The sequence below is a fragment of the Filicampus tigris genome, chromosome 2, assembly GCF_054856515.1.
Source record: "Filicampus tigris isolate MCC_2025a chromosome 2, RoL_Ftig_1.0, whole genome shotgun sequence".
Taxonomy (NCBI): domain Eukaryota; kingdom Metazoa; phylum Chordata; class Actinopteri; order Syngnathiformes; family Syngnathidae; genus Filicampus; species Filicampus tigris.
In genome coordinates, this window is record NC_141218.1 from 22,848,616 (window position 1) to 22,875,936 (window position 27,321).

A 27,321-nucleotide genomic window follows, 5' to 3' on the forward strand; every position below is an offset into this window, starting at 1 on the left:
TGCCAGCAACAGCTCCCCTAAACCTAAGGCCGTCTTTGGCATTACCCTCGAAAACCTGAAGTTTTCCCAGAAATTCAACACCTACAAAATAATTAATATCTCAGCCCTTGTAGCAGATGGAAAGATAATTCCAAAAGAATTTGAGAGCTTAGCGTGGCTTTCACACAGGCCCGAGTTTATTCATCTTTACTGTTTCAATCGAAGATGTAAAAATAAAGTGCCAGTGCAAGAGAAGCACTATTTTTAATTTTAAAAAATCGAGTGGTAATTACCATCCTCTATTCTGTTACAAAGACGTCGATATTGTCATTGTCTACAAACATATCATTAAAAAAAAAAAAAAAAAAGATTCATACGCTCTCCAGGCTTTAAGGGTAGAAAACGCAACAGTGTTTCTGGCACTAGTGGTAGAAACGCGGTTATGCGCTCCCGGCCTTAATCAGAACAGCTGTGGAGATCGATGCAAACATCACGATTTATCAAGTTGGAGTTCATTTGTCTATTTATCGCAGTGGTTGTGTATGTCTTAACACTTCCGTATATTAAAGAAACAGCTTGATAAGGTCTAACCAGATGCTCAAATGCTTACCTACGTCTTCTTTTTATTTTCCTTTTACAATCAATCACCAGATTTGACATCTTAGAATATTGCAAACACTGCAATGAGAAAAAAAAACTACCTTATTGAGTTTTGTGCTGTTGATTGTGTGTGAATGTATTTTCAGTGGCGAAAAATAGCCATCGCGACCACTTCCTCTTTGTGAGCTGCCAACACACCAATATAATTAAGAGCTGTTTTTACCCTTAAAATTCCTGTCTAAAAAAACTGTTGTGGCCAATTAACTGCCGAAATCTCAATGCAACACAATACCGTTTAATGAAGTGCCATGCTGTCCATAATGTGACGTTGGCAGACTGAAATGTTACACGTGTTTACTTCAGTGTCCGCAGGGTGCCTCCCATGATTTACAACTGTAAAATTATACAGTTGTATACTTCCACCGGAACGACTTCAGTGGGTGTGTGTGTGTTTGTGTGTTTGTGTTACCGGTGTTTAAGGTAATTAATAGTTTTTTAAAATCCATCTGTGTGACACCTTTATTTGCAAATGCCCCATGTTATAACGTGGAGACCATGTACTTTTTTTTTTTTAAATGGATTAATTTAGCTGTTGCGACTTAAGTCAGCACTTGGTACCCCAGAAATTGCCGTACCTCAGTTCAGTTGTTTAACTTTTAAGTTCAATGCATTTGCATTTAATCTTTTCAACCTTGCATGTGATGCTGGTACCTGGAGAGCTACGTATCTTTTTTCATGTATTCTTGTTGTAAAAAGTTTGATAAACACTTGTCTTTATACTAGGGATGTAACGATTTATCGAAAATTGAAATTCTTAAAATATGCATCTATTTCAAAATATAAAAGAATCGATTCGCAGCGCCATATTAACTAGCCGCTCTCTCGTCATGCTCGTATGCTACACACATGTGCAGTCGTGGTAATCCAGGTCATCCGTGATGTAACCAGAAGCATTGTGGGTAATGTTGTCATGGGGTTAGCAACATAGTCCAAAGTCCGGGCACGTTCACAAAATTACTTAAAACGATTAAAAAAGGCTTGGTGCCCAAGAAAAGTGAAATATGTTTACAAGTATTTATTTTGTGTATTTATAGCTTGTTTCACATTAGTGCTACTCAGCATAGTGTATAGTTTTCTTGGTTCCATTTTAAAATGCACTAAATATTTACAGCTAAAAAAATAAATAAATCATGCCACAGTATCGCCTTCAATTTAAATTACTCCATTTTATATACAAGTCAGGAATGCTGGTACTAACTGCAAAGTTTAATACAAGTTGAATGTACTGTAATCTTAATTGTCTTTAATTTTCTTTTGTAGATACCTTAAAGAACTGAAGCTGTACGCTACCAATGGTCATTTTAGAGCCTGGTGCGATTATGCTGCGATTAGTTGACTAATTGTGACTACTGTTGGTGTTTAGTCGACTAAGAAAATAATAGTTTGTGGAAGCCCTACTTGACACGCTTGCACCAAACATCATTGCGTATTGCGTTTGTGGATGGCTGCAGCACCACACTAGCGCACAGAGACAAGAATGGTAGCGATTTCTTTTTTTTTTTTTTTTTTAAATCGAATCGAAAATCGGGAACTCGAAATGGAATCCAACCAAGGCTTGAGTGAATCGTTACATCCCTACTTTATACAATACAATATATTCCACCAGTGCCACACTTGAGCTCCTTTCATGGAAATGCTTGTTTGTTCCAGAGTTCCTTTCATGGAAATGCTTGTTTGTTCCAGAGTTCCTTTCATGGAAATGCTTGTTTGTTCCACAGTACAAGCAGAACCCAGAGATGTTCAAACAGACAGCGAGGCTCTGGTCTCACGTCTACGCCGGCGCTCCCGTCTCTAGTCCAGAGTACACACGCAAAATAGACGAACTTTGTGCCATGGGCTTTGAAAAAGTAAGCGTCACTCTTTCACTTTTTGAACACCCCCTTCTATATTCTGTCTGATTTCCCATGTGTATTTCTCCTACAGAATGCAGTAATAGTGGCCTTGTCGTCAAAATCCTGGGACGTGGAGACGGCGACGGAACTACTAATCAGTAACTGAATCTTGGCGACAGCTTTTACATCTTCCTCATGTCCCCCCCACCCGTTCCTCATACACTCTCTTATTACCGCCATCTCTCAGCATCTATTCCCGCGTCACACCTTCTGTTTCACAGTGGACTCTGCCCCACCCGCACTTCCCCCTCTCCTCTCCTCTGCTGTGCCACACACTCCAATCAGTTGCTTGGCAAGCACGCTTCGCTGGCCCACTTGAAGGTCATTCAACATTCCGGTCAGTGCTACAATCAGAAGTCCGACCTCTTAAGCCCTTACGTCTCCGACCCTATACGAAAAGCATTCGTCACCTAGGCATTCACCTCAGTTTTGGAAATCCTTTTTGTAAGAGTCAAACCGTTCAGACAAACTGTTTTGGATTTCCCCGGAGTCCCAAGGCATATATCATTTTGAAATGCAGACAACCCCTATACATCAGCGTGCGCCGTTAATGGCAATAGTGAGGGTAGCCTAGTGTAAATAAATTCCACAAATCCGATTTCGTTGTTGAGGCCAAGAAGGCAGGCAGAACAGGTGGAAATACTTCCGGCACAGACATAACCAGGGATTATCCTTCTTTTAGATACCACATCAGGACACAGCACCCTCAGAGTCATCACACTCATGTGACACTGTCTCAATGGAAGTTTGGAACCAGGTTTATGTAATCCAACCAAAATACATTTACGGTATAATAATTATGCTCTTTTGTTTGCACTCTTAAGCGGTCTGACAGCCAACCTCCCCGCCCCCAAACCGGTTCATTACTTGAATAAAACCACCTCTCTCTTCTCACCACATTTAAAACTAAAAAAGAAAAAAAAAGGAAAGTGTTTTATTTGGTTTTGGCCTTCTACGGGAATATATTTGGATTCTTGTTTTTAAAAACCTAGAATAAACATGTTGAATGCAACCTCCAAAGTAAAAGAAAACGCATAAGTATTGCGTCACCTTGACAATGCCAACAGATAAATATGTCAAAAGATTCATCTGTAAATAAAGAAAGTCTGTGTAAAATAACAATTTGTCTTTTTGTGTGTATTCTCATTGTTTTCCTGTGCTGGATTGCCTGGCATGAATATGTCTCGTACACCACACAACAAACTCAAGGTATTAAAACTTCAGTAACATCCAATATGTGCCTTTTTAGGTGGATATTTGAGTTATAAAAAAAAAAAAAAAGAAAAAAGGGGTGGCGGCCCTAAATCAGCTAGAAAAATAGAAATGTCGCAAAGAAGGGAATTCCATCTGCCTAGTAAGAGAAGTGAATTCATCTAAACTGAAAAGTGCATGCATAAATGCTAAATGGAATAGGATTATACTTGGGTAACAAACTTGTTTTAGTACATTTAGAGCTGGAACAAGGTTGGGTTATAATCATCTCTCATAAAATACAGATCCCCTTACATACACAGGCAGGCAATCTAATAAACAGGGTAACAGATGGTATGCCTGATAGCATGTTGTGCCTCTTAGATAGTATCCAGCAAACCGTGGCAGTGGGCTTTATTTCAAGACAGCAGCACAAGAGTGCCTTACCACTTATTAGCTACAAAGCAGCCCCAAATGACAACCAAAAGATGAATCTGTACTCGTGAAAATGACCCAGTTTTCCACTCTTCCCATGAGACGAAAGCTTCTCTGTCACAACTAGTACCAGTTTGTAATCACCAAACAAGACCTGCACAATTTAATGAGTACCAATACAAGACCTACATTAAACTTAGCGTACTGCCTTAAAAAGAACAGTAGAGGTCATTATTTACACAAATTTGACAGTTTTATCCCACAGGGGCGATGTTGTGACGTCAACATGGACCAGTTAATTTTACATTAATCTGTTTGTTTTTTTTAAAGTATTTTTTTCATGACAGTTATTGCAGCGTATTATGTAATATGATTTTTAAAAAATGCATACTGTTCAATTGCACAACACAATAATTACTCCATAACCATAACTTTTGTCAATTATGGCTTGAATATTTGTTATTGTAATGTATTTATTGCAACGACCTTGTAACGGTGCACACAGTTGCAGCCTGAATCAAAATATATCAGATTTCATTGCGCCGTTGTCAAATATATCTGTGTCTAATATGGATGAATTCGCTTTTGCCGATTCAGTTTTGTCATTACATTAATCAAATCTCAAGAGTTGAAATTAAAAGTCAGCACTCTATTTTGCTAACAAACAAATAACATTGTTGACAGATTATATTAAATAGTTTAAGCACACAAAGTTTGGGTTTCTAGTTAGTGTAATGTTCTTATTGTACAAATATCTTCTCCTGCATGTACATTTGATGTTTCTGTTTCTTGCATTCCATCATTCCTGATGAAACAATGCCAGTTTCAACCATTTTGGACTAATAAAGGTGATCTAATTTTACATCATATCAAAATATTTATATTGATACATATACTTATAACCATATAGGCCCATCCACTCGGCTGAATTATGTGGTGATGTGTGGTTTCCTGTCCTATTTAACTGTGTAACATTATTTTGTATTATTTTCTTTCCAGACACTTATTAATTTGCCTGGTATTTTGATTTTCAAAGTTGGTTACTTTCCACTATAATGCAGTTCAAGCTCCATGTGACAAGTGTACTGTATCATCCAATCACTTATTTGGTGTTTCATGTCTGCATGTCCGTCATGATAGCGTAGCAATTAGCACGGCTTCTCCATCTTTCTCCCTTAGTAATAATGTAGTGTTCATTTCATCGCATTCATTTATGAAACGTGTACTGGCCAGTATCTTGGTGGCCCGACACAATGCCATACTGGTTCTAATGTTGTACAATGTTTATTTATTTTTTTAGATATCAGGAACATTCGGCGTTACGGCCATACTGAGTTGGTAAATGGGCTGTCACTTAGCGCTTTTCTACCGTTGGTACTCAAAGCGCTTCACACTGTACCTCATCTACTACTACTGAAAAGGATTCAGTTAGATGCTATAATATTAGTCCCTCTTCATTGAGGTCAACGAGTATATGCCTGAGTACAGTATTGTTATATTGTCTATCTACATGTCTTGGTCCACCGTCTGTGTTCAAATAGCTGTTGTTTCTAAAACCACAACTATCAATGCTATTTATTAGCATGTTAATGACGTTTTACTTTGTTTGTTAGCATTGAGCTAAGCACTAAGGCGAATCTATGAGGTACTTTAAATACACGTGTAACTCTCTTTGTTTAGTTTGACAGTAAACTTCCACTTTTTGTGTATTTATTTTGAATACAAAATTGTGTTGATTTTTGTTTGATGGGACTATATCAAAGAATTTAACAATTTGGTCCTGGCCAAAGATAGCTATAGACTCCTGCACGCCCGCCACCCCGATAAGGATCAGCGGTTACAGATAATGGATGCATGGAATATATATGGTTCACACTAAATAATTAAAATGAATTTAAAGCATGCATTTGTAGTTGATCAATGTATGCTGTATGTTGTAATGTATGCAGTGATGTCAAACTGCTTCTGCAAAAGCTAGCTCGCTTTTAGACCCTCTCACATAGCTAATTAAGGTAATAAGGTTACAGGGTCTGGGCCTCTGACTACCAAACAGCAATTAGCCAATGCATGGCTGGTTTCATTGTCCTCATAGTTGCCTTACATTAATCTGTCCGTTCAAAAAAAATGTCTGTACAACTTGATCTGTGCTCAGTTGTCCTAAGGTTCTATGTTTTCAACATCATGGTGTGAAGGTACCCGCCAGGTGAATCAGCCATGCGTGGTGAGGCGGTTACCGGCGGGCATCCTGTTTCTCTCAGTCTTCTGCTGCTGAGTTATGTGATAGCAGCTCCAGTGTCGTTGTCAGTGTCAACTGTGCGTCCACCCCCTGCAGAGCACCCGGCCAGCTCTGGTCCCACTCAAGGTCCTGAGGCGGGCCAATGGACCAGTGTTGGGACATTTTCATGTGAGGAATCATGTAGGCCACAGGTTATTTTATTTTATTTTTACTTTTATTTGACATCACACCTGGACAAGATGATGCAAATTCTCTGCCTGGCCATGCTGCTACCTTCGGGTAAGACGTGGAACAGTAATTTGACTTGCCCTTCTTGCTTAAGACTTGCATCTTTAGAATTTATTGTGTATAATTGTATTGGATGTTTTCGTTTTGCTTATTGATGATGTACAGCAACAAAGTATTTGTACTTTGCCACTTACAACCACTGGGAATACTGACTAATCACACTATAGGCACTAGGGTGATCCTTAAAATTAAAAGTTGGAAATTCTAAGCTCCAACCCCCAAAATTTGTTGAAATAGTTGAAAAAACTCTTTTGGTGAAGTTTTGTCTAAATCAGACAAGATTTACCCCTGCCTCAATGACCTTGAATTTTGCCTTTAAGACACCCGAGATGCATTTTTTGTCTAGAGGTAACTGTGACATAATGATTGAAATTTGTATTAAAATAACAGTTTTAACATTCATCCATCCATTATCTACACTGTGCTTAGCCACACAAGGGTCGCGGGGAGTGCTGGAGCCTATCCCAGCTGTCTTCGGGCAGTAGGCAATCCTAATTGGGTTGCCAGCCAATCGCAGGCCACACAGAGACAAACAAACATCCGCACTCACAACCACACCTAGGGGCAATAAAACTGCCCAACGAACCTACCATGCATGTTTTTGGAGTGTGGGAGGAAACCAAAGTACCCGGAGAAAACCCACGCAGGCACGGGGAGAACGTGCAAACTCCACACAGGGAGGCCGGGGCCAGGATCGAACCCACAACCTCTGAACTGTGAGGCGGACGTGCTAACCAGTCGGACACCGTGCCTACATAGTTTTCACATCAAAATATGAAATTAACTGATAAACTTCAACACTGACTTGAATGCTGTTGGACTGTCTGTCTTCAAAACTCTTCATTTTGGGTCCAAAAAGGAATTCTGTAGAATGTCGCAAAACAACTTGAAAGAGATGTTGCTGCTCATCACTGGTTAGCTCATGCTGAGCAAAGAGAAATGCCTTATCCTCCTCCATTTGTGACAATGTTTAAAGCATTTGCCGCATTTCTTAAAGACTTCTTCAGGGATTGCCTGAGCATCACCCTGCCCTTTGTTTTCTTTGACATTCCTTTGAGAAGCTATTCTATTTTTGCCAGGGTAGCGTCTCTTCATTCCAATAGGCAATCACAATGTTCGATGCCTCATTCACTGCCTCCTTCACAGACTTCTTGTTTTGCTCAATATGGCAGGTCAAAAGTCCAAGTAATTCTTCAGAGTAAAGTTAAGAGCCACAAATGTCTTCAATTGGAGCAATCAAATAATTCTGCTTAGCTGCAGCCATGATTTAAAGATAACACCTCAGCCAAATGCCAAATCAAAACATCATGCGGTATAACAACCTGACTACAGTGCAAAAACAAATACCAACCAAAACCCTTATGTCTTGATTTGGTTTACAATATTTGACCACAATGACAAGCTTGGTTTTGGAAAATTCTATCCCTGGACACAGTGGAATTGAGGAAACAAGGAGCATTTTAAACTTCAACACTGATACGTTATTGTCCTTTTGTCAGCCATAAAATGAGATGAGGCTAAACTTCAAGATCATCGAGGCAGGGGTAAATCTTGTCAGAACTAGGAAAATTTTCACCAGAGGAGTTTTTCCAACTATTCCAACAAATTCAGGGAGTTGGAGCTGAGAAAATATATATTTTTTTAAATTTACCCCTTTGGAAGGACCACCCTAATAGGCACCGTGTACAATCTAATCTAAAACAATACAAGAATTTCATCAATATGTTGCGTTACAAGGATAATGCCCAATTTTGATTAACTTAGTGAAATATTCATTAAATTGATTATGGTCGACTGGTTAGCACGTCCGCCTCACAGTTCAGAGGTCGTGGGTTCGATCCCGGCTCCGGCCTCCCTGTGTGGAGTTTGCATGTTCTCCCCGTGCCTGCGTGGGTTTTCTCCGGGCACTCCGGTTTCCTCCCACAGTCCAAAAACATGCATGGCAGGTTAATTGATCACTCTAAATTGCCCCTAGGTGTGATTGTGAGTGCGGATGTTTGTCTCTGTGTGCCCTGCGATTGGCTGGCAACCAGTTCAGGGTGTCCCCCGCCTACTGCCCAAAGACAGCTGGGATAGGCTCCAGCACGCCCCGCGACCCTTGTGAGGAGAAGCGGTACAGATAATGGATGGATGGATGTTTAAAATATTAGAAATACTGAACCTCACAGAGTTGCAGAAGGATGCAATGTACTGCAACCCACAACAAGTTTGGTCAAATTCTGTGAAGCAAGTGTGTTGGGGGTTGGTCTTTCCAAAGCTCAGACATTAAAGATAATCTTTGTGCCTGCAGTGGCTCATTCAGCTCAGGGTCACTATGCCCAGAAGCTACTCCATGATTTGATGGAGAACTATACCAGTGCCCTGCGGCCCGTGGAGGACACAGACCGAGCACTGAACGTGACTTTACAAATCACACTCTCGCAGATCAAAGATATGGTGAGTCCCGCCTGCCTCAAACTCTGTAATTATTTCAGCATCCAAATAAAATCTTGATTTTAATAACCCCCAAAAGGACCTTTATTTATTTATATATATATTTTTCCCTCGATTAAAAAAAAAAATTAACTTAAGTGGAGCTGACTTGTTTTGACCTTAAACTTTGCAGCGTGTCTTTAAATATATCAATAATTTATGGCATGCATCAATTTGTATCTTCCGGCTCTATTGTGGCCACTTTTGGTCAATTGTAACGCTTAAAACATTATACTTATAAATGTACTTGTTATTTACTGGATTGAATAATACAGTTTGTGTACAATGGAGCTAACTCTGGGCTGAATATATGTAGTAAAACCAAACGAGGCCTAAGGGTTAAAGCTTCTTAGCGTGTACTCATCACAACATTAAATGCGTTAAACACTAAACAATAAATGCGTTTTATATGTTTTTCACCATTTCTCTTCCTGATTTTCGGGGCATGGCTAAAAAGGCACCCAGTGGCACAGTTCAGTGTCGAGAATGAGTCGACCTCACTTTAGACCTCGAGCACCTTGGTTCGCACCAGTGGTTGTCCGGCGCAATTGCAAATTTCATAGTTATTATTAATAGTTTCCACACCTTTTAGTTTGTGATGTACCTGGTGGCTAGTGCCTCTAGCAAGGCGTGGCGTAAAAAGTCTTGCAACAACCTGGTGGGAAATTCTACAGCTCCTGCATGGAGCCTTTGAACGGTTATATTTTTGTGTCTCAAAAATGTCGGGATGTGCGTGCAGAAGAAAGATGCTAAATGAAGTAGCAAACATTTTTCAGCGGCTCTGTGGTTTTGCGCTGCATTTGAGAGTAAGAAAATGGCTTGATTTTTCACAATGAAGCTTAATTTATTATAATTGACTTTTTTTTTAATCATTCAAATTTGGAAGAGCTCTGAACAACAATCTTCTTTGTGGTGTGTCAAATTTAGACGCCATATTTAGCTTCACTTTACATGGGCTTTAGAGAGCCAAAGTTGGAGAGTACAAACTTCCCACCCTTGGAAATTTTTATGACATTAACACAGGTGCAATGGTTCCATAAAAGGAAGCCAGGTAGACGCAAATGGCCATCATAGAGCCCAGAGGCTTAATGTAGTTAAATGAACAGCCTGGCTCTTAAAAGTACCAGGCCAGGCCTACTGTTACTGAGCTGGATCAGGTTCCCATTCAAGTCCACTACTGTTTCAGTGTGCACTGAACAACCACTTCTTTGTTGTATGGGTCTTTATAAGTGCACTGGAGGACTGAAAACAGTAAAGTGGTACAATAACTACAAATACACACATCAGAGAAGACTGATAGCAAAAGTGTTTTAAAGCCTGTGGGCTGGTCGTGCTTTCAGGATGAGAGGAACCAAGTGTTGATTGCCTATCTGTGGATAAGACAGAGGTGGCACGACGCTTACCTGAAGTGGAATAAGGAAGACTATGACGGATTGGAGATCATCCACATCCCCAGCAACCTTGTGTGGCGACCTGACCTCGTCCTCTATAACAAGTATGTTTGTTTGTCACTCACTCTGTGATGACTGCTATGCAGTTATTAAGTTTTCTTTTTCACCAAATAATGTGCTTCCTGTCATACGACTATGATATTTTGTATTGTATTTTTCAATAACCTTATCTCATAGGTATGTAGATATCTGTCTATAGATATCTATTAATAATATACTGCATACGATACATCAGAGGTTGAACCGATTGGCTGATTAGACTAATTGATAGTCACGTGTTTGTGCCATCTTTTGATTGTATTTGAAATTTTTTATAATTTTTAAAAAAAAATGTTAATCTCCTAACAGTTTTAAGTTTTGCAGAATGTTCCAGAAGAAGAGAAGGAGTTGACAATGGGGGACTAGATGTTCTCGAGCTGTTTTGCTGCTCTTTCTCTGCTCGTCCAGGGCTGATGACGCCTTGTCCGGGCCCATGGACACCAATGTGAAGTTGCGCTACAATGGAGAGATCACCTGGGATGCTCCCGCCATCACAAAGAGCTCCTGCGTGGTGGACGTCTCTTACTTTCCCTTCGACAGCCAGGAATGTAATCTGACCTTCGGATCCTGGACCTACAATGGAAACCAGGTATGAATAGAATAGAATAGAATAAAATAGAATAGCTTTCTTATCATTGTACCACAAAGTGCAACAATATGGAATAGTCACAATGGTCGCCTTTTATAGCACCCCGATTTGTCAAATGAAAGACATAACATAAGGAAGGGGAAGGGAAAAAACAGCCCCAGACTAAGAACTAAGACTAAGACTAAGAACAACAAGATGTGAAAAAGCATTAGGGAGCGTTGGAGGATTTTAACCCTAACTAACCTCGGCTGATTTTCACCCACACTATTTTTTAATGTGACATTTCTATTGGGAAATAAAAGAAGACAACTCCCAATTTGGCAGACGGCGTTGTACTTTTACATAAATTGATGAAAACTGTAATTTATCGGGGATATCATATCGGGTTAAATATACCCGACAGTGATGGTGTTACTAATTTTAACATTACTGTTCTCGGGTAAAATTTTTGTGGGTATTGAATTTTAGGGGTCCCGAACAGGGAAAAAAAAAGGCCTTTCAGTAGTTCCCCCTGGAAAGTTACAGTTACTAAAATTAGTCCCCAACGCCATTTTCAGGGATCAGTCAGTCGAGCATTGTAGTTTGAAGCAGCTGCCTTTGGTGTATTCCAGAGCTCGTACTTTGATGAACTCAAACTACCGGTACCAATTCGGCCAAAACTGTACTTGAATTCAATTACAATAAAATACATAAAAGTTAATACATAAAAGTTAATACATAATAACAAATAAACCTGAATAGCGAGCAAACAGTTCTTAAACTTTAGAGTTAATATACAACTCAACTGCCGTGATTATTTTGCTTATCGCTGGTGTCGGGCCAAAACCTTGTACCTCCAAAATGGTCACTTTTCAGGAGTTTCAAAAAATAGTAAGTTTGTTGAACAATTATCATTGCATCTTGAAAGAGAGCAAGCATTTTTCAATACTGTAGGTTGGTCAATAATTTGTAAAAATAAACAACACCCACGTGTGTGGACTGACCAATAGTATAGATTTTCTGAAAAAATATTAAATTGACCAAAATTTGATTTATGAAGGTTTGGCCCAACGATATGAGAGATAACCCATGTACAATAAGGGAAGCTCCCCACTCTGAGAATCACTGGCCTATGGCATCTAATGTGAACACATCCAAGTGTTTTTGCTCATTTTGAGGGATTGCAGGGTTTGTTCATTGCTGCTTGGACTCATAATTGTACATGTTGTTGTGTTGAGTACATTGGCAAAAGAACACCATACATTTAAAGATGAAAATGTCAATGGGTTGTGCGCTTTCTTTTGACCATCTCATCCCTGCCCCACATTGCAGGTGGACATCTTCATGGGCATGGACAGCGGCGACCTGTCCGACTTTGTAGAAAATGTGGAGTGGGAGTGCCACGGCATGCCGGCCACCAAAAACGTCATCATGTACGGCTGTTGCTCCGACCCGTACCCTGACATCACCTACACCGTGCTGCTGCAGCGCCGCTCTTCCTTCTACATCTTCAACCTCCTCCTCCCATGCTTCCTCATCTCCTTCTTGGCTCCTCTTGGATTCTATCTGCCTGCAGACTCTGGGGAGAAGGTTTCTCTGGGGGTGACGGTGCTTCTGGCTCTCACCGTGTTCCAGCTCATGGTGGCTGAGAGTATGCCTCCCTCAGAGAGTGTGCCTCTTATAGGTAAGACATTGGCTCCCTAGATTTCAACTCAAGATTTGTTTATTCATTCATTCATGCTGATTGGCTGAGAGAACTCAGGATTCTACATCCTAATGAGAAGCATGTGATAGCTAGCTAGCTAGCTACTAGCTAGCTGGTGCCTTCATTTGTACAAGCGAGTATCTTCATTCATACTATTACACAGAGCTGGGCATTTTATAAAACTGAGCATCCGTTATTCGTCGTCCGTCTGCAGCGTGGGTGCCCATCCGTCGTCTGTCATTCGACTTTTTTTCCGGGGGAAAAAAATGGTACCACTCTATAGGCCGGTCCGCCTCTAATTTTAAAGGGACTAAACTTTCACTCGCAAACGCCACCCCACACCCCCATCGCTGGATTTCAACAGAAAGAGAGAAAGAGTGACTTACTGCGCCATGGAAGCCTGTTCAGAGCCTGGTCCATCACTCAAATCTGTCCCACAGGCGACTAAAACTCATTATTGTTCCTCGCCACGCTCGCCGCAGCCATCGAATCCCCGCCGTGAAAAATAGACTAATGACGGACTAATGACGGATTAAATAAAGGTGCTTCCAACTATGCTTAGTCAGTCTATTTAAAAAATTTTCCCATCGTTCATCAACCGTCAGCAAAACGGGTGTCCGTCAGTGTTGGGCGGATAGACGGACCAGTCCGTCACATCGACGGAATGCCCAGCTCTGCTATTATATTACCAAATAGAAAGCTGTGTAAAATTGTGTGTGTGTCACTCAGGCAAGTACTATATCGCCACCATGACCATGGTCACAGCCTCCACAGCTCTCACCATCTTCATCATGAATATCCACTTCTGTGGTCCCGAGGCCAAACCAGTTCCCCACTGGGCGAAAGTCCTCATCATTGACTACATGTCCAAGATCTTCTGTGTGTACGAGGTGGGAGAGAACTGCACCTCCTCCTCATCCTCGTACTCTTCATCCGCTCACTTGGGTCAGAATGATGTCAGTCGCCAGTGCCTCACCTCCCATACTGGAGCAAACGGCCAAGCGGGATGGCACAGTAGTCGAGAAAAGCGACAGGCTCAAAAGAACCCTAAGCCCCAGACCACGACACCCCAAGAACATCCCAAAATAAAAACTCAGCACCACATCACCAGGGCAGAGAGGAGCCTTTACTCTACCTTTCCGCTTGGGAAGTATGAATCCTCTAATGGGAAGATTCCAGCAGGGGACTGTAAAGATGAGCAGAAGGTTTCATGTTGCCCCAGAGACAAAAATCCTCCCTGCTGCCCTGAAGACAAAAAAACAACACCCCAAGGCCCTACGGTAACATTTGGTTCCTGTATGTTCTGTCGTCATGGCAACGGCATCCATGGTGGGGACCCTAAGTTGGTGCGCAATGTTGAGTACATTGCAAATTGCTTCCGGGAGCAGAGGGCCACATGTGCCAAGGGCGCGGAGTGGAAGAAGATTGCTAAAGTGATGGACAGGTTCTTCATGTGGATCTTCTTCATCATGGTTTTTCTTATGAGCATCCTTGTCATTGGGAAGGCCCCGTGACCAATCCAGTCACTCTGGTTTTATGTATATTGCTGCATTCTTGCTGGCTTAAAGAATAACCGTACAGTAAACCCCCTTGATTTCCTGGGGTCCGGGTCTGAGCCCTGTCACAAACAGCAAAATTCTGCAATTAATTGACGCCCACCCAAAAATGGTTTGTAATTGCCTATACCGTGGTTCCTTGAGGTCAGTCAACCTTTTTTTCATTAACAAGTAATCTAAGACATTACTGTTTCAATAATCAAATTAAAGTTAGGTATCCCAGGCAGTTTGAGCAACTATTATGGCAAGAATGAGTCACCCAAGAAAAGTGGAGGCACTTCATTTGTCGAAGCAGAATTCTGCAATGAGCAATCAGTAGAAAGTTAATATCATACATGAGCTTTCGGGGTTTATTTCAAAGGTACGGTATTGCTTTATGTCCTTATGGAGAAGGAAGGTCAAACAGTGGTTTGACCATTGTAGTTTACCTTATTACACAATACTTAGCAATCTTTTTTTTTTATCTTGCGCTCAACAACTACTCAATTTTTAAAAGAAATCTAAAACTAATACCCAATCTAATCAAAACTAAATTTAAAGTGTTTTTGATGAAAGACATATTTTAGCCCTGCACCAAACACATCCCTCAGTAAGCGTTAAATAAACGTGCAACACAAATACAGTACAATCCGACAGGACATGCAAGTAATGTTACAATTAGAAACATGACGGGGCAACACAAACAACAAATAATAATGACAAAAGACTTTCACTAATGTTTTGTCGGCAGGTAAATGTTGCAGGTGCTATATTCGTGGGTCCGACGTTAAGTCTGTAGTACCTTCCTGTTGCTAAGCCTGCATGCAATGCTAAGTTCGGTGCTACGTTATCTTAGCGAATGCTACGATTCATGTCCATAAGTAAGGCTAATTGTGTGTGTCTGATAACGTGTGTATCCTGGTTAATTTGCCTTATGCAGCTGATGATTCTAATAAAATAACTTGGATGTTCTTACCTCAAATCACTTATCTCAAATTATATTTTTCACTGAAGTAAATGGAAATGCCATTATTCTGTTCCAGCCTTCACCCCCCCTTCCAAAAAAGCTACAAAATGTTATACAGTATCTTTTAATATGGAAACAGCACACTATAATATTGTGCATCATAAAAACGTATAGAAATAAGACAATATGTAAAGAGTTAAACACGTTGTGTATCATGCCATATCATAAGAATTCATTGCGATTGTGCATGTCTTTCTATTTTTTTTTGTGCCTTGGCATGGGAGCAGTATTATACAGACATACAGATATTCATGGAGATGGAGGAGAGAGTTACAACTCTTCAGTAAGCTGCTGTATTATTAGTTGTTTTTCACTGTGAATTTTGTTATATTGTCTGTCTCCATGGGTTGCTGTGCCATTTGTGTTCAAATACTCATTGCTCAAAGGGTTCCAACACAGCAACACTTATGGTACTCATTCGCCCATCTATAGCATTTTGCAATGCTTCTTAGCATTAAGTTAAGCAGACTTTCCTAAAGCAAACTTACTTCAACAGAGTTCTTTGGCACCGAGATGCCACAATATGGCGCCAAAGCAACACTTTTACATACGTTTGGCCTGGGAACAAAAAGTAGTTCAGTATAGAGTTTTTCAGCAAATAGCTAAAAAAATTAAAATCTTATATAGATCTTGAACTTAAAGCTCAACATTAAACACTGTTCTTTCGTGTCATTCGGCATACTTTTTGACTACTTAAACATGTACATTGATGCCTGTTGAAAGTGCTGCCACGCTCCTTGTCCAGCACAACTTGGATTTACAGCTACAGTACTTCCCCAGTCTTTGAATACACATAGGAAAGAGAATCTGCTGTTCACCTGCATCCACCACAGTGAAATCAGATGCCCAGGCCTCTCAAAAACACAGTGTGAGAACACACTGAGGATTAGCTGGATCTTTTCTTTTTTTTCTTTTCCAAATCACCCAGTGGATTGTAAATGAGCTTGCTTTGTTTGTAGGACAGCCTGGGCACTGGAGAATGTAAGGTAATATGGAGCATTAAATATGCAACACAGTCTGACACCCCCTCCTCCAAAATAACATGCATTTTAATAGGAGTACAACACCGTACTATGCTGGGCTTGTATGGACAGGTTGGGTGGTTTTAATTAGAAATGAGTTTCATACATTTAGTACATCTTTAGGATGTACTGTACTGTTGTTCATAATAATTTGACAGATATTGCATATCAGCACCAAATACCCTCCATCCATGTTCTTTGCCAAACTGACTTTGGGTGAGAGGCAGGGTACAACCTGGACTGGTTGCTATTTGTAAGTTATATATTCTAAAATGTGTATTTTTATTCATTTGTTTAATATAATTGCTTGTTATAACATTTATTATGTTATTGTTATTGGCATTGTTGATATTGATAATGATAAAATACAATAATAAGTAATGCGCAACATAACAATAATGTTTTTTTTTTTAAATCACACACCACTTTATCCTGTCAATGAAAAAACAAGTCGCATAAAAAAACGACATTTATCCTATAGCATTTTTCGTGATACAAACACAAATTCAACAAACGAGTCAAGCTGCGCCTTGATTTGACTTGTGCGAATTAATGTGACCTGGATAAGTGAGAATCTTACACAGGCAAAGAAAAAAGTATTAGATTTGTATTCGTAATGTGACAGTAAGTTAAGAATGACAAACATTCTTATCAGGCATGTGGCATTTACGTTCTATTCTTTGACCAACAACCGATCATAACCTGATCGATAATCGATCAGGAAGAGTGGGGTGTCTTTTGTAGAGATGCCATTTTACTTCCTCTTTACAACCCCCAGTCGGGATGGATGCGTTCTCGTACAAACCATTACAGATTAGCATTTGGCGCCCCTAAAATAACGTGTAGCAGAGGATTGTTTCGATCCAAAAAACACGTTTAGCAGAGGATGGTTTCGATCCATCGACCTCTGGGTTATGGGCCCAGCACGCTTCCGCTGCGCCACTCTGCTGTACGACTACGTGTACGCACAATAGTCAAAATATATTTCAATACAATGACATGTTGCCCAGTTTATTCTTGAAACCAACATTATTGAAAACATTCTTAAAAATAACAATAAAAGCTCTCAACGCACTTTCAAGTTTCTTTTGGGCCTTTATTCAGCAGCAGAGGGCGCTATCATGCTGGCTGTGAGCTTGGAGCCGCGTCTATTGGCAGTGATGCAGAATGCAACACACACAATGTGTCTCTTCTTCTCGAGTATGGATTCACTCTACTTCAGGGGTTGCCAATTGCGGCCCTCGATCTTGCCTGATTCACACCTGATTCAAAATGATCATAAAATCAGCAAGGTCTGCAGAATCTGGAAACGATCCTGATCATTTGAATCAGGTGGGTTGCACCAGGGTGACATAGAAACATGCAGGATACCGGCCCTAGTGGGCCGGAATTGCCCACCCCTGCTCGACTTCATCAATAAAGGCAACTATGTAAACCAGGGGTGGCCAAATCCGGTCCTCAAGAGCCACAATCCAGCCTGTTTTAGGTTTATCCCCACAGCAACACACCTGATTCGAATCATCAGGCTTATTATCAGGCTTTTGCTGATGAGCTGATCATTTGAAACATGCGTATATATATATATATATATATATATATATATATATATATATATATATATAGCACCCATAGTATGAGTATGCTTAACGTGATCGAATTATTTTATTATTTTAGATCACATTACTTTGTGTATTTATATAAAACAGTCTGTCAGAAAGTGTCCAAAAGAGATTTACTGCAGTGCAAGGTGTTTACGAGGAGGCGCCTATCTTGCTGAGTCCCTGAAACGAGCCGCCTTTCCCCAGAAGTTTGGAAAAAGCTTGTGGACGCCATCTGCTGCACCCGATTAAGGTTTGTGCTGTTTGCCATTACTTCTCATTTGCTTCTACGAGCGTGTTAACGCTAACAACGCTACAGCGCCATCACTAAAGGGAGCATGCAAAGATTATGATTTATTTTTGATCCCCCGCGAACGTGACTTTGAAATTAGCTTGTGGTTGCCATGGAGATGGTAGCCCGTCTATTTAGGAAATGCAAACTTTGCGTTGCGTGCGTGTATTCTGTCAACGAGCGTAAAATAGAATCAGTGCTAGGAAACGAAGGTTACGTTAAGGACAACCGTCACTTTTTTTCAGTTCGGTTTCACTGCAGGTTTCACTGAAGAAGGAGAACAAGAGTTCTGTATTCATTTCACTTCAATTGATACAGTATACATTTGGTGCTGTTGCGTAAATTAGTCCCAATTGTATGAATTAATTTCAATTTTTTTTCTTCATATTTGGTTGTCCAATATTTACGAGTAGTCTTTATGGCAGTACTGCAGAGTATATGATCTATTTTGTTGCAATACTGCTTAAATAATATTAGCTGTATGCAGAATTGGAGTATGGGTTTCTAACTTCAACTTGTCGGTGCATTTAATAGATAATAGATAGATAGATAGATAGATAGATAGATAGATAGATAGATAGATAGATAGATAGATAGATAGATAGATAGATAGATAGATAGATAGATAGATAGATAGATAGATAGATAGATAGATAGATACTTTGTGTCGCAATATTCACATACATAGGCCTACACTCGTATTCATATAATAGAAACAATTAATATAATGGAAACAATCAACAAACAACAACCAAAAGCAGGATTAAGGAGGAATTAAAAGAAATTTTATTCTAATGTAAGCAATTAGGGGAAAAAAGTATTAGAATGTGTTGCATGTTGGTATGTGGTAATAAAATATAGTCTAACTTTGCTACTTTGCGTAATATTTGTACACTTTGTGCAAAGTGGGAAGTTTAATCTGATTTCCAGCACTACTGTATATACTAATACAATAACGAGTAATACATGAGTTTTATACACCCAATATGTACAGTATGAATTGCAGTAATTCCTAACACTGTATGGTGGTGCATTATTGTGCCATGAGAGCTCATTAGGTGTGCCACAGGAAATTATCCAATTTCACTCAATGGGCTGATGATTATCTGATGATCTCTGTTCATCTGTATGCCAGAGACACATGTAGTGACAGGCAAAACACTTTACTTGCACTTCTACAAGACCTATTTATCATTATTCTATTGTATATGTAAAATTATTGTATTATATGTGTAAAACAATTGTATGTAATCACATGTAAAATATGTGCCATTGTTCAATAAAGGGAAACACTGCTCTGTTGTGATTTCAGATGACTGAGCAAACACAAAAAGAGACAATAGTGACAAAAGTAAACAGTGGAAGGTGTCATATCACTTCCAAATGGAAAACAAAGAAACCTATTTCACAACATGAGGGTGACACAGACCGCCATGCTGGTGACCCTCCGTCCCCCCCGGACCTCGTGAACACTAGCCAAGGTCAAGCTGCTTCCTCAGACAGTGTTTACCTGCTAGCATCCATCATCTTCCAGAACAGCCACCAGGCAAAGCCTGCGGGCCGCCAGCTGGTGGGGTACGGCAAAGGGAGGGGGCTGCCTTTGCCACAAGTCACGGACGAGATGCTACGTCCTGCTTATGAACTGGCCTTCAATACACTGAGATGTAAGTGACTACTGCCGTGAGTTGTTTTGCTTATAAATGCACATTTGTGTATGCTTAAAAGCTCATCTTCAACATAACCTCACTCTTGACTTTTTTTCTCTCAAAGACAAGAACACAATGAAAGGGTGAAAAATGAATGAATGAATGAATGAATGAATGAATGAATGAATGAGTGCTTTGCAAGGGCTGGACTAGTGTTTATCATTGCTGCTTCACAGTCAAAAGGGCCTGTTAAAACCTCAGCTCAAGCCCTTCTGCATAAAATCTTCATATTCCCTTCATATTTGTGTTCTGTTTTCTCCATGTCTACTCCAGCATCCTCCCACATTCCATAAACACATATGTTATGTTTTGTCTACATGTGCCCAGAAATTGGCTGGCAGCCAATCAAGGGTGTACCCTGCCTTTTTTTGAAAGTCATCTGGGTAGGCTCCACCTCATCTATAATAATAATAATAATACGTCTTTATTTTTCAGGGACAATGCAATCAAACATAGAAGCTTGCAGCAGATGTGATCCTAATGCTAATTCTCAAATTCGGTCCCCAGTTGGGCTCTTCCACAACATTGCAATATTTCCTATAGTAAATAATGTAAATCCAATTAATCCATACCAAACAAAAAAAAATATTTTAATATAATTTTTTATAGAGAATAGCTATACTTTAATATACAGAGAACCATGTGTACTAAATATAAATAACTATGAAATGGATAAATTAACTTAAAAATAACTTTTACCTTTACTGAAGTCAAAATTGATATTCAAGTCAATGAATTTATGACCATATAGTCTGTTAGCAACTTCTATTATTAAAAAGTTTATACTGCATCTATAAGTAATTGATTATGTGGCATGCGCTGGTTGACGCTCAACGTCTTACCATACCTAAATTTGACTAACAAAATATAAAGTTATAGCAGCAATACAGACAGAGGAAACACGGAGACAGGTCACGTTTGAGTTGTAAACAAAAGGGCAGTAGCAACAAAAATGGCCGATAAGTCTGTGATGCAAAGTGGCATGATGACACATTTCCAAGCCTTACAAGAAATCTCATGAAGTTACGCATGCGCTCGGAATTCTTTGTGTCGGGACTGTGGGCGATTGATTCCAGGAAATGACTGGCATGTGTTTGGTATGGACAATTTTTAACAATTTTAACTGTATGAAAACCAAACCTTACGAAAACTGGGGCGTACAAAAATTGAGGTTCCACTATATTTTAAATGTGATAGAGGTGTTCTGGAAGAATTTGGTCCTAGCACTTTTCCCATTTAAAAAAAAACCCCATTGTAGCCTCTTTTATGTAATACAGTGAACCCCCGCATATTTACCATTTTGTATCAGCTTGGTGCCAAGATACTATGTTGATGAGAGTTGAGGAGCTTCATGTAGCCAAAGGTAGTGCTTTGCCAACATCTTGGGGCATCTTGGTACCAAGGAACTACTGTACGGCGAAGTGAGTTGAAGAAATTCATTTAGACAAAAGTAGTGCTCTGCCACCATTCAGTGGCATCTATATGTAATTCTAAACATTTTAAGGGAATATCAAATGCGGATGCGTTTTTCACTATCTGCGGTAGGGCTCTGCCGCTATTCCCTGCGAATATCAGGGGTTTCACTGTTGCATGTCTCAACACTGTCTAATTATGGGTACATATGCATGCACGACTTTTGAATGAAAATGTTAACAGAAACATTCATTTGAATGAAATTTTGCTTTCATTAGCAGAAAACACATGTGAGTGTGAGGATATGAATTTGATTCATTAATTTGAAGTAGAATTGGATGCAGCGAGACGGATGGAGGGCGAGGAGGAGGGGAAAATGCTGTAATCACCACCTGAGGGAATTTCCATTGGACGCTTCGGATCAATTTGTCTCATGGTGTGTTATCTGCAATGAGGGTGGGGTCTTGCTGGCCGAAGTCACACGGGTGTGTATTCACCATGGTGATAAGGACGGGAAGGTGAGGCGGCGAGGGGGGCTGGAATCGATTAATGTGTTTGTAGTAGATGGAGAGGTCATGCGGGTATCGGGAACACCCTCACAGTTATGAATGATTTGGCTCCATTTCGCTACCCATCCACTGAACCAGGACATGCCAGAGGGCCTACAAGTCCACTCCTAATGCAGATCATAGCTGAGCATCCGTCATCAAAGACCCCGGCACTATGTGACACCAACACAGATTAGAGGATCACTGTAGGTCATAGTACTTACACTTGTGCAGGATGGACTAAATTGGCCAAGAAATGACATTATTTCAACTACAGACCACCAGCTAATAATTTAAGAATAGTTTAAGCATCTCAAATGTATTTTCTTTGAATGTAATCACCATATCTTATGCATATAGCTAAATATATTTGTATGTTGGTGGTGCACAGTTCTTCTTATTCTGCTCATGTAACATTTATGGAAATGGGAATGGGCTCATTTGTAGACTGTAATGAGTCCTATGATAAAACACAGACAAGGTACTCTGTAGTAAGGAGGAGCCACAATTCAGAAGCTTGTAGAGTAAATATATACTATGACCTGGATACAGTCAGAACGCAAGGACTTGAAGCTAATTTGATTCATTGTGCATGCTGTGATACACCCAGGAGGATCTACCCAATGGTTTGTACCAGGGCGGGGCTTCCTTGTAAATCAGGTACAAACCATTAGAGACTACAGTTGTCTTAAAACCTGCATCACTCAATCTTTCTTAAAAATGGACCCATTTGATTGGCACAGGCAAACGGACTAATATGAAGTGACGCAGCTCTTCACTGAAATAATGAATAATAATTTGGACTATAGGTTGCCTTCTTCTTGTATTTTAGACAGTTCTGTGCTTCCAGTTTGGAGATGGATAGATTTTGTGTTGTGGCATGAGAGTGCCCTAATTCACAGGGCATGGTACTTAAAGGGAAACTAAAACATTGTAAAGCAAGAATACAGAAGATGTGCCTGCACTAGTCAAAACACTGTACAGTACTCTAAATAATGTTGTGTTCCTGGAATAAGAATTAAACAGAATACAACGTAGGGGGGGAGGCGTTACATTGGGAGAAATTGTTTTCACCTGCAGACCAGAAGTGGCGTTGAAATGCCAGTAGGGGGTACTCTTTTGAATTGCGCCGGCTGACTGATGCGATTATGTGGCCGCATATATCGCACATGCCAGAAAAGGACACTGCATGTATGGATTTTATTTCATGTGTAAGGTCTTTGGGATGAACTAGTTTACTTGTTGGTATGTTCTTTTAACAAGACACTCCCAATCGCAACCATGCAGAAAGTCTTCTCAGAGCGAACCAATTTTCAAAATGTCACTTGTATGTGTAATGGCCATGTTGCCCAGTACTTTTGTCCACATAATGTATGTGCAACACACTAATCATCGATGCGTGGCTATAGAGTGGTTGATCCAAAAAAGAAAAAAAATGAGCTGTGCTCATGTCTTAACTTGAAGTTAACTTCTGCAGTAAAATAGTAAAATGCCATTGAGTTCAGATATCGATCTCTGATTAGATCTCTTATCTGCTGTAAAGAAAAAAATAGTGCAGTAATCTCTGTATTGGAAGAATCTGTCACTGTGACTGTACGGTCGATAGGTGACAGTCTTTTCGTGTTCGTTTTGACATTGACTAAACAGGGTTGCCCAGACGACAACTGTTAACAGCCAAGAGTTCCTAATAGCCTTCTTGATTGCCCCTTGCAATGACAGATGGTGCATTTTGGGGACTCATTGGGGACTTAATCCACCTTTTAACCTATCACATCACAGTTTTACAAAATACTGTACAAAAATACAATTAATGAGAGAGTAAGAGAGGCATTTTGCATATTTGGGATAAATAACATTCAAGGAATAGCCTATATATAGTATATATATATATATATATATATAGTTATATATCTTACTCCAAACAAATCTCTGAAGGCCCTGGGCAGACGTCATTGACATGGCACCTCATAGAAGCTGAAATGTGATTGCACAAAAAAAGAAAATCTAACACACACACTACTGGAAGGTAGGCAGAAAAAAAAGCTAATAAAATAAAATAAAAGACTGTTGGAAATAATTAAAACAATTTCCTGTAAGTTAGAAATGTTGGTCATTGAGTCTGACAATGTTTTGGCCAACAGAGAAAGGCCTTGTTGGCCCTGACACCATTAGTCCCTTATGTCGTTGATCCTGGTCCGACCAAGTTTGATCCATGTTGACATTTGATTGTGATAATAATACCCCAAATGCCATTTATTTTACCCTGGTGTTTTAGGGCTTTAGCTAAATTAACCCACAATAAACAAACATTCAATCGAAAAATATCTTCCTTTTTTATCAGTGCTACAAAATTTGACCCGTGTCAGCTAAAATGGATTTAACACTTACCAGTGTGTGTTAAATCAAGGAAAATGCTGCTAGTAGTTGGAATTTTAAAACTGTGAAACTGTGCATGGCATAAATGCATTTTTCCTAGGACAGTGCTCAACAGCAAGCTTGAAACAGTCCCAAGAACTATCTGTGTTACCACCACATTTTCTCGGGTCTCATGAGTGACACATGCATTTGTTGGTCTTTGAAGGGTCTTGAGGGTATTTAATTATTTATAGAAAGTGGGGGAGGTGTTTAAGGGTGAATTTAAAACAGTCTTTCGAACTGTCTGTGTATCCACCACGTTTGCACAGGTTCCTACAGAAACATGCACCTGTGGGTCTTTAAAGGGTTTTAGATCGCTCAGACAAAAACAGCAAAATAATGATCATGCATAGAAAACATAAGGAACACATGTCATAGAGAGGTCAGAGGGTGCCTTGAAACAGGCAAAAGACCTGCACCCACAAGTCAGGAATGCATCAAAAAATAAACTTTGTCTATTCTCTGAAACATTGATGAAGAATGAATCATCCATTTATTAATGTGAGGCTGGCTATATATTTTCTAAAGATCTGTAGCTCCTCATTTGATATAGAAACGTTTTATGACGATATTATTGGACCCAGGCAAAATGAACTCAGAGCATACAATGCATTGAAAATGAACAGGGGTCAAATACTGATGTAGTTGACCTTGTCTTTGGCCATTACTCCCCCACTTCTTTCCTCACCAGCTACATTCTGTTCATTCTTTCTACCCCTGTGAGTATTTCTGCCCAAAACTGTCACATGACTGCGGCTGCCGTATTGCGACTGGAGACACTCTCTAGACCACTTTGTGTCGGGCTGGATTTAGAGCATGAAAAGAAAAGTGTCTTTTTTATGTGTGTGTCCTTGACCACAACCAGAGCAACTAGCGCCACATAGCATGCCTAGGCAAACAGCCAGTATTACAGATTGAGCTGCACTTGAGAGGTGGTGATAATAATGGGTCATTTATTACATGTTCCTTTTTTTTTGGTTGCTCCTCTGTTTGATTCATATGCAATCAGGTGTAACGACGTGGAAACTAGCCCGACCTAAAGGTTTTGTTTGACCACATCAGTCACAAGTTTGTAGTCTATATGCAAACTTCTACAGTCAGCCCCTGATGTAAATGTTTCATCCGTAAATGATTAATAGATGGATAATGCTTATATTTTCCTCAACCTGCTGTGTGTCCTTACATCATATGGCTTCCAACCTCCCAAGCCTGACGATTCCCAATCGCATCACTGTGCATTTATTGGTTATATCCTACGGGCTTATCTGTGCAGTAATGCTTACTAGTGTAAATTGTAACGTCTCCCCAATGGTGACTTCCATTAGGAGCAGAGGTGTTTTTATTTGTTTGCAATACATATTTTATATTTAATACAGAGTAGTGATTTAGTTATCATATAAACTTGCCTCATGGAGCTGTTTTAGGAATATCGTATTTCTCCAAATTGTAGCCGCTCCTCCAGTGATCCTCAAAGTGTGGTACATGTACTCACCCACGTCCGCTTATTGTGAAGTTGTGAAGGCGACCTGATTCTGGAACTGGAACAGATTAATCTCTAAATCAGTGTTTTTCAAACTGTGTGCTGCGGCACATTAGCTGGTGTGCCGCGAGATATTGTCACGTGTGCCGTGGGAAATTAGCTAATTTGTGTGCCTGTGCGATCTAGTGCCTGGCAGTGTAATCATGTCTTTACTACATTGTAGTACTCTTCCATACCAGCAGGTAGCAGCAGCAGGTAGCTAATTGTCTTTGTTTGGAGACAAGCGAATTAGTTTATCCAAACAGGCCCATGTTTCACACTGAGTATCAATATGAAACATTATAAAATACTTTTTTCTTTGTGTTTATTCAATTCCTATTCAAGACGTTATAATATAACGTCATTATTCAATGTTAAAAAATGCTTTTATAAATAATATAACACTTATATTGTTAAAATAAGCTTTTTTTTCACTATTTCAGCTGGTGGTGTGCCGCGGGATTTTTTCAATGAAATTAATGTGCCTTGACTCAAAAAGTTTGAAAAACATTTCTCTAAACGAATTTAGTTTGTGAATCTAGGTTACGCTATAAGAGCAGTGTTAAACGGGAAGTATTTAGTTCTAAAACTGTTAGCAAGACTTGAATGTAGCCTCACTTCACTAATCATCCGCCAGATTCTGACCAAAGCCACGCCTCTCACGAATATAAAGCAGCACAACAAGGCCGATCCTTATGGCATCTGATTATGAAATTACTTGGTCGTGATTAGGACTGCAGCTATCGGATATTTTGGTATTCAGATATCCGACTGAAAATTCTATCCAATAATTGTGTATTCAGATAAAAAAAGAGTGTGTGTGGGTGTGGGTGTGTGGGTGTGGGTGTGTGTGTGTTTGTGTGTATGTAGTTTATTTAATTTTGCCACCAGGGCGTGTTTTTTTTTTCACAGCCACCCATCATGAATAAAAAAACAATAAATGGAAATGAATGAGGCAGATGAAGAATCAGATTAAGTCTAATTAAGATCCAAATAAGTGTTTAATCACTGGAGATGAACCCTAGTGTAATTAAATTGTGTCTTCTAATTAAATTAGGGGCATTTTGATAATTTGTCTCCAGGAGCCTAGAATGCTCTTGTTCTTTTGCCACTCGTTTTTGTCGACATGCTGTCTTTCATCATATATGCCATTCAACTGTTGTTCATATTGGTATACATTCCGCAAGATGATAATGTGCCTTTTGTGTCTATCTCAGTCTTTAACGGAACCTGCTGAGATTTATTTAGCATTAATAGCAAGACTTGGCATAAAACAGTTATGATGACAACAGTTTTTTTTTTGCCCAGTTTGACAGTTATGATCATACTT

At 39.8% G+C, this 27,321-nt stretch overlaps 2 protein-coding genes and 1 non-coding gene across 3 annotated transcripts in view; 2 read left to right on the forward strand and 1 right to left on the reverse strand.

The window, feature by feature from the left end:
• Positions 1–3,653, forward strand: part of LOC147151820 (ubiquitin-conjugating enzyme E2 K) — a 17,202-nt gene extending 13,549 nt beyond the window's left edge. Inside the window, exons 6-7 of the mRNA XM_086018238.1 lie at positions 2,358–2,486; positions 2,563–3,653. Of these exons, the coding sequence (XP_085874364.1) occupies positions 2,358–2,486; positions 2,563–2,637 (204 nt within the window). The 3' untranslated portion in view covers positions 2,638–3,653. The remainder of the gene's footprint in view (positions 1–2,357; positions 2,487–2,562) is intronic.
• Positions 3,654–6,586: 2,933 nt separating this feature from the next.
• LOC147151821 (neuronal acetylcholine receptor subunit alpha-9-II) lies at positions 6,587–14,430 on the forward strand. The gene is made up of 6 exons (XM_086018230.1): positions 6,587–6,672; positions 8,972–9,117; positions 10,494–10,648; positions 11,052–11,232; positions 12,544–12,895; positions 13,646–14,430. The coding sequence occupies exons 1-6, from the start codon at positions 6,633–6,635 to the stop codon at positions 14,428–14,430; spliced, it is 1,659 nt and encodes a 552-aa protein (XP_085874356.1). The 5' UTR covers positions 6,587–6,632.
• Positions 14,431–17,377: 2,947 nt separating this feature from the next.
• On the reverse strand, positions 17,378–17,449 carry trnam-cau (transfer RNA methionine (anticodon CAU)). The gene has a single exon. It is a non-coding gene; the product is annotated as a tRNA-Met (tRNA).
• Between the last annotated feature and the right edge of the window lie 9,872 nt (positions 17,450–27,321).

Excerpts from the sequence above, each read along its gene's own strand:
- LOC147151821 (XM_086018230.1), top strand. The coding sequence starts at position 6,633 with ATGATGCAAATTCTCTGCCTGGCCATGCTGCTACCTTCGG. Across the intron at positions 9,118-10,493 it reads TCTCGCAGATCAAAGATATG|GATGAGAGGAACCAAGTGTT; the intron begins GTGAGTCCCGCC and ends TCGTGCTTTCAG. Across the intron at positions 10,649-11,051 it reads GACCTCGTCCTCTATAACAA|GGCTGATGACGCCTTGTCCG; the intron begins GTATGTTTGTTT and ends CTGCTCGTCCAG.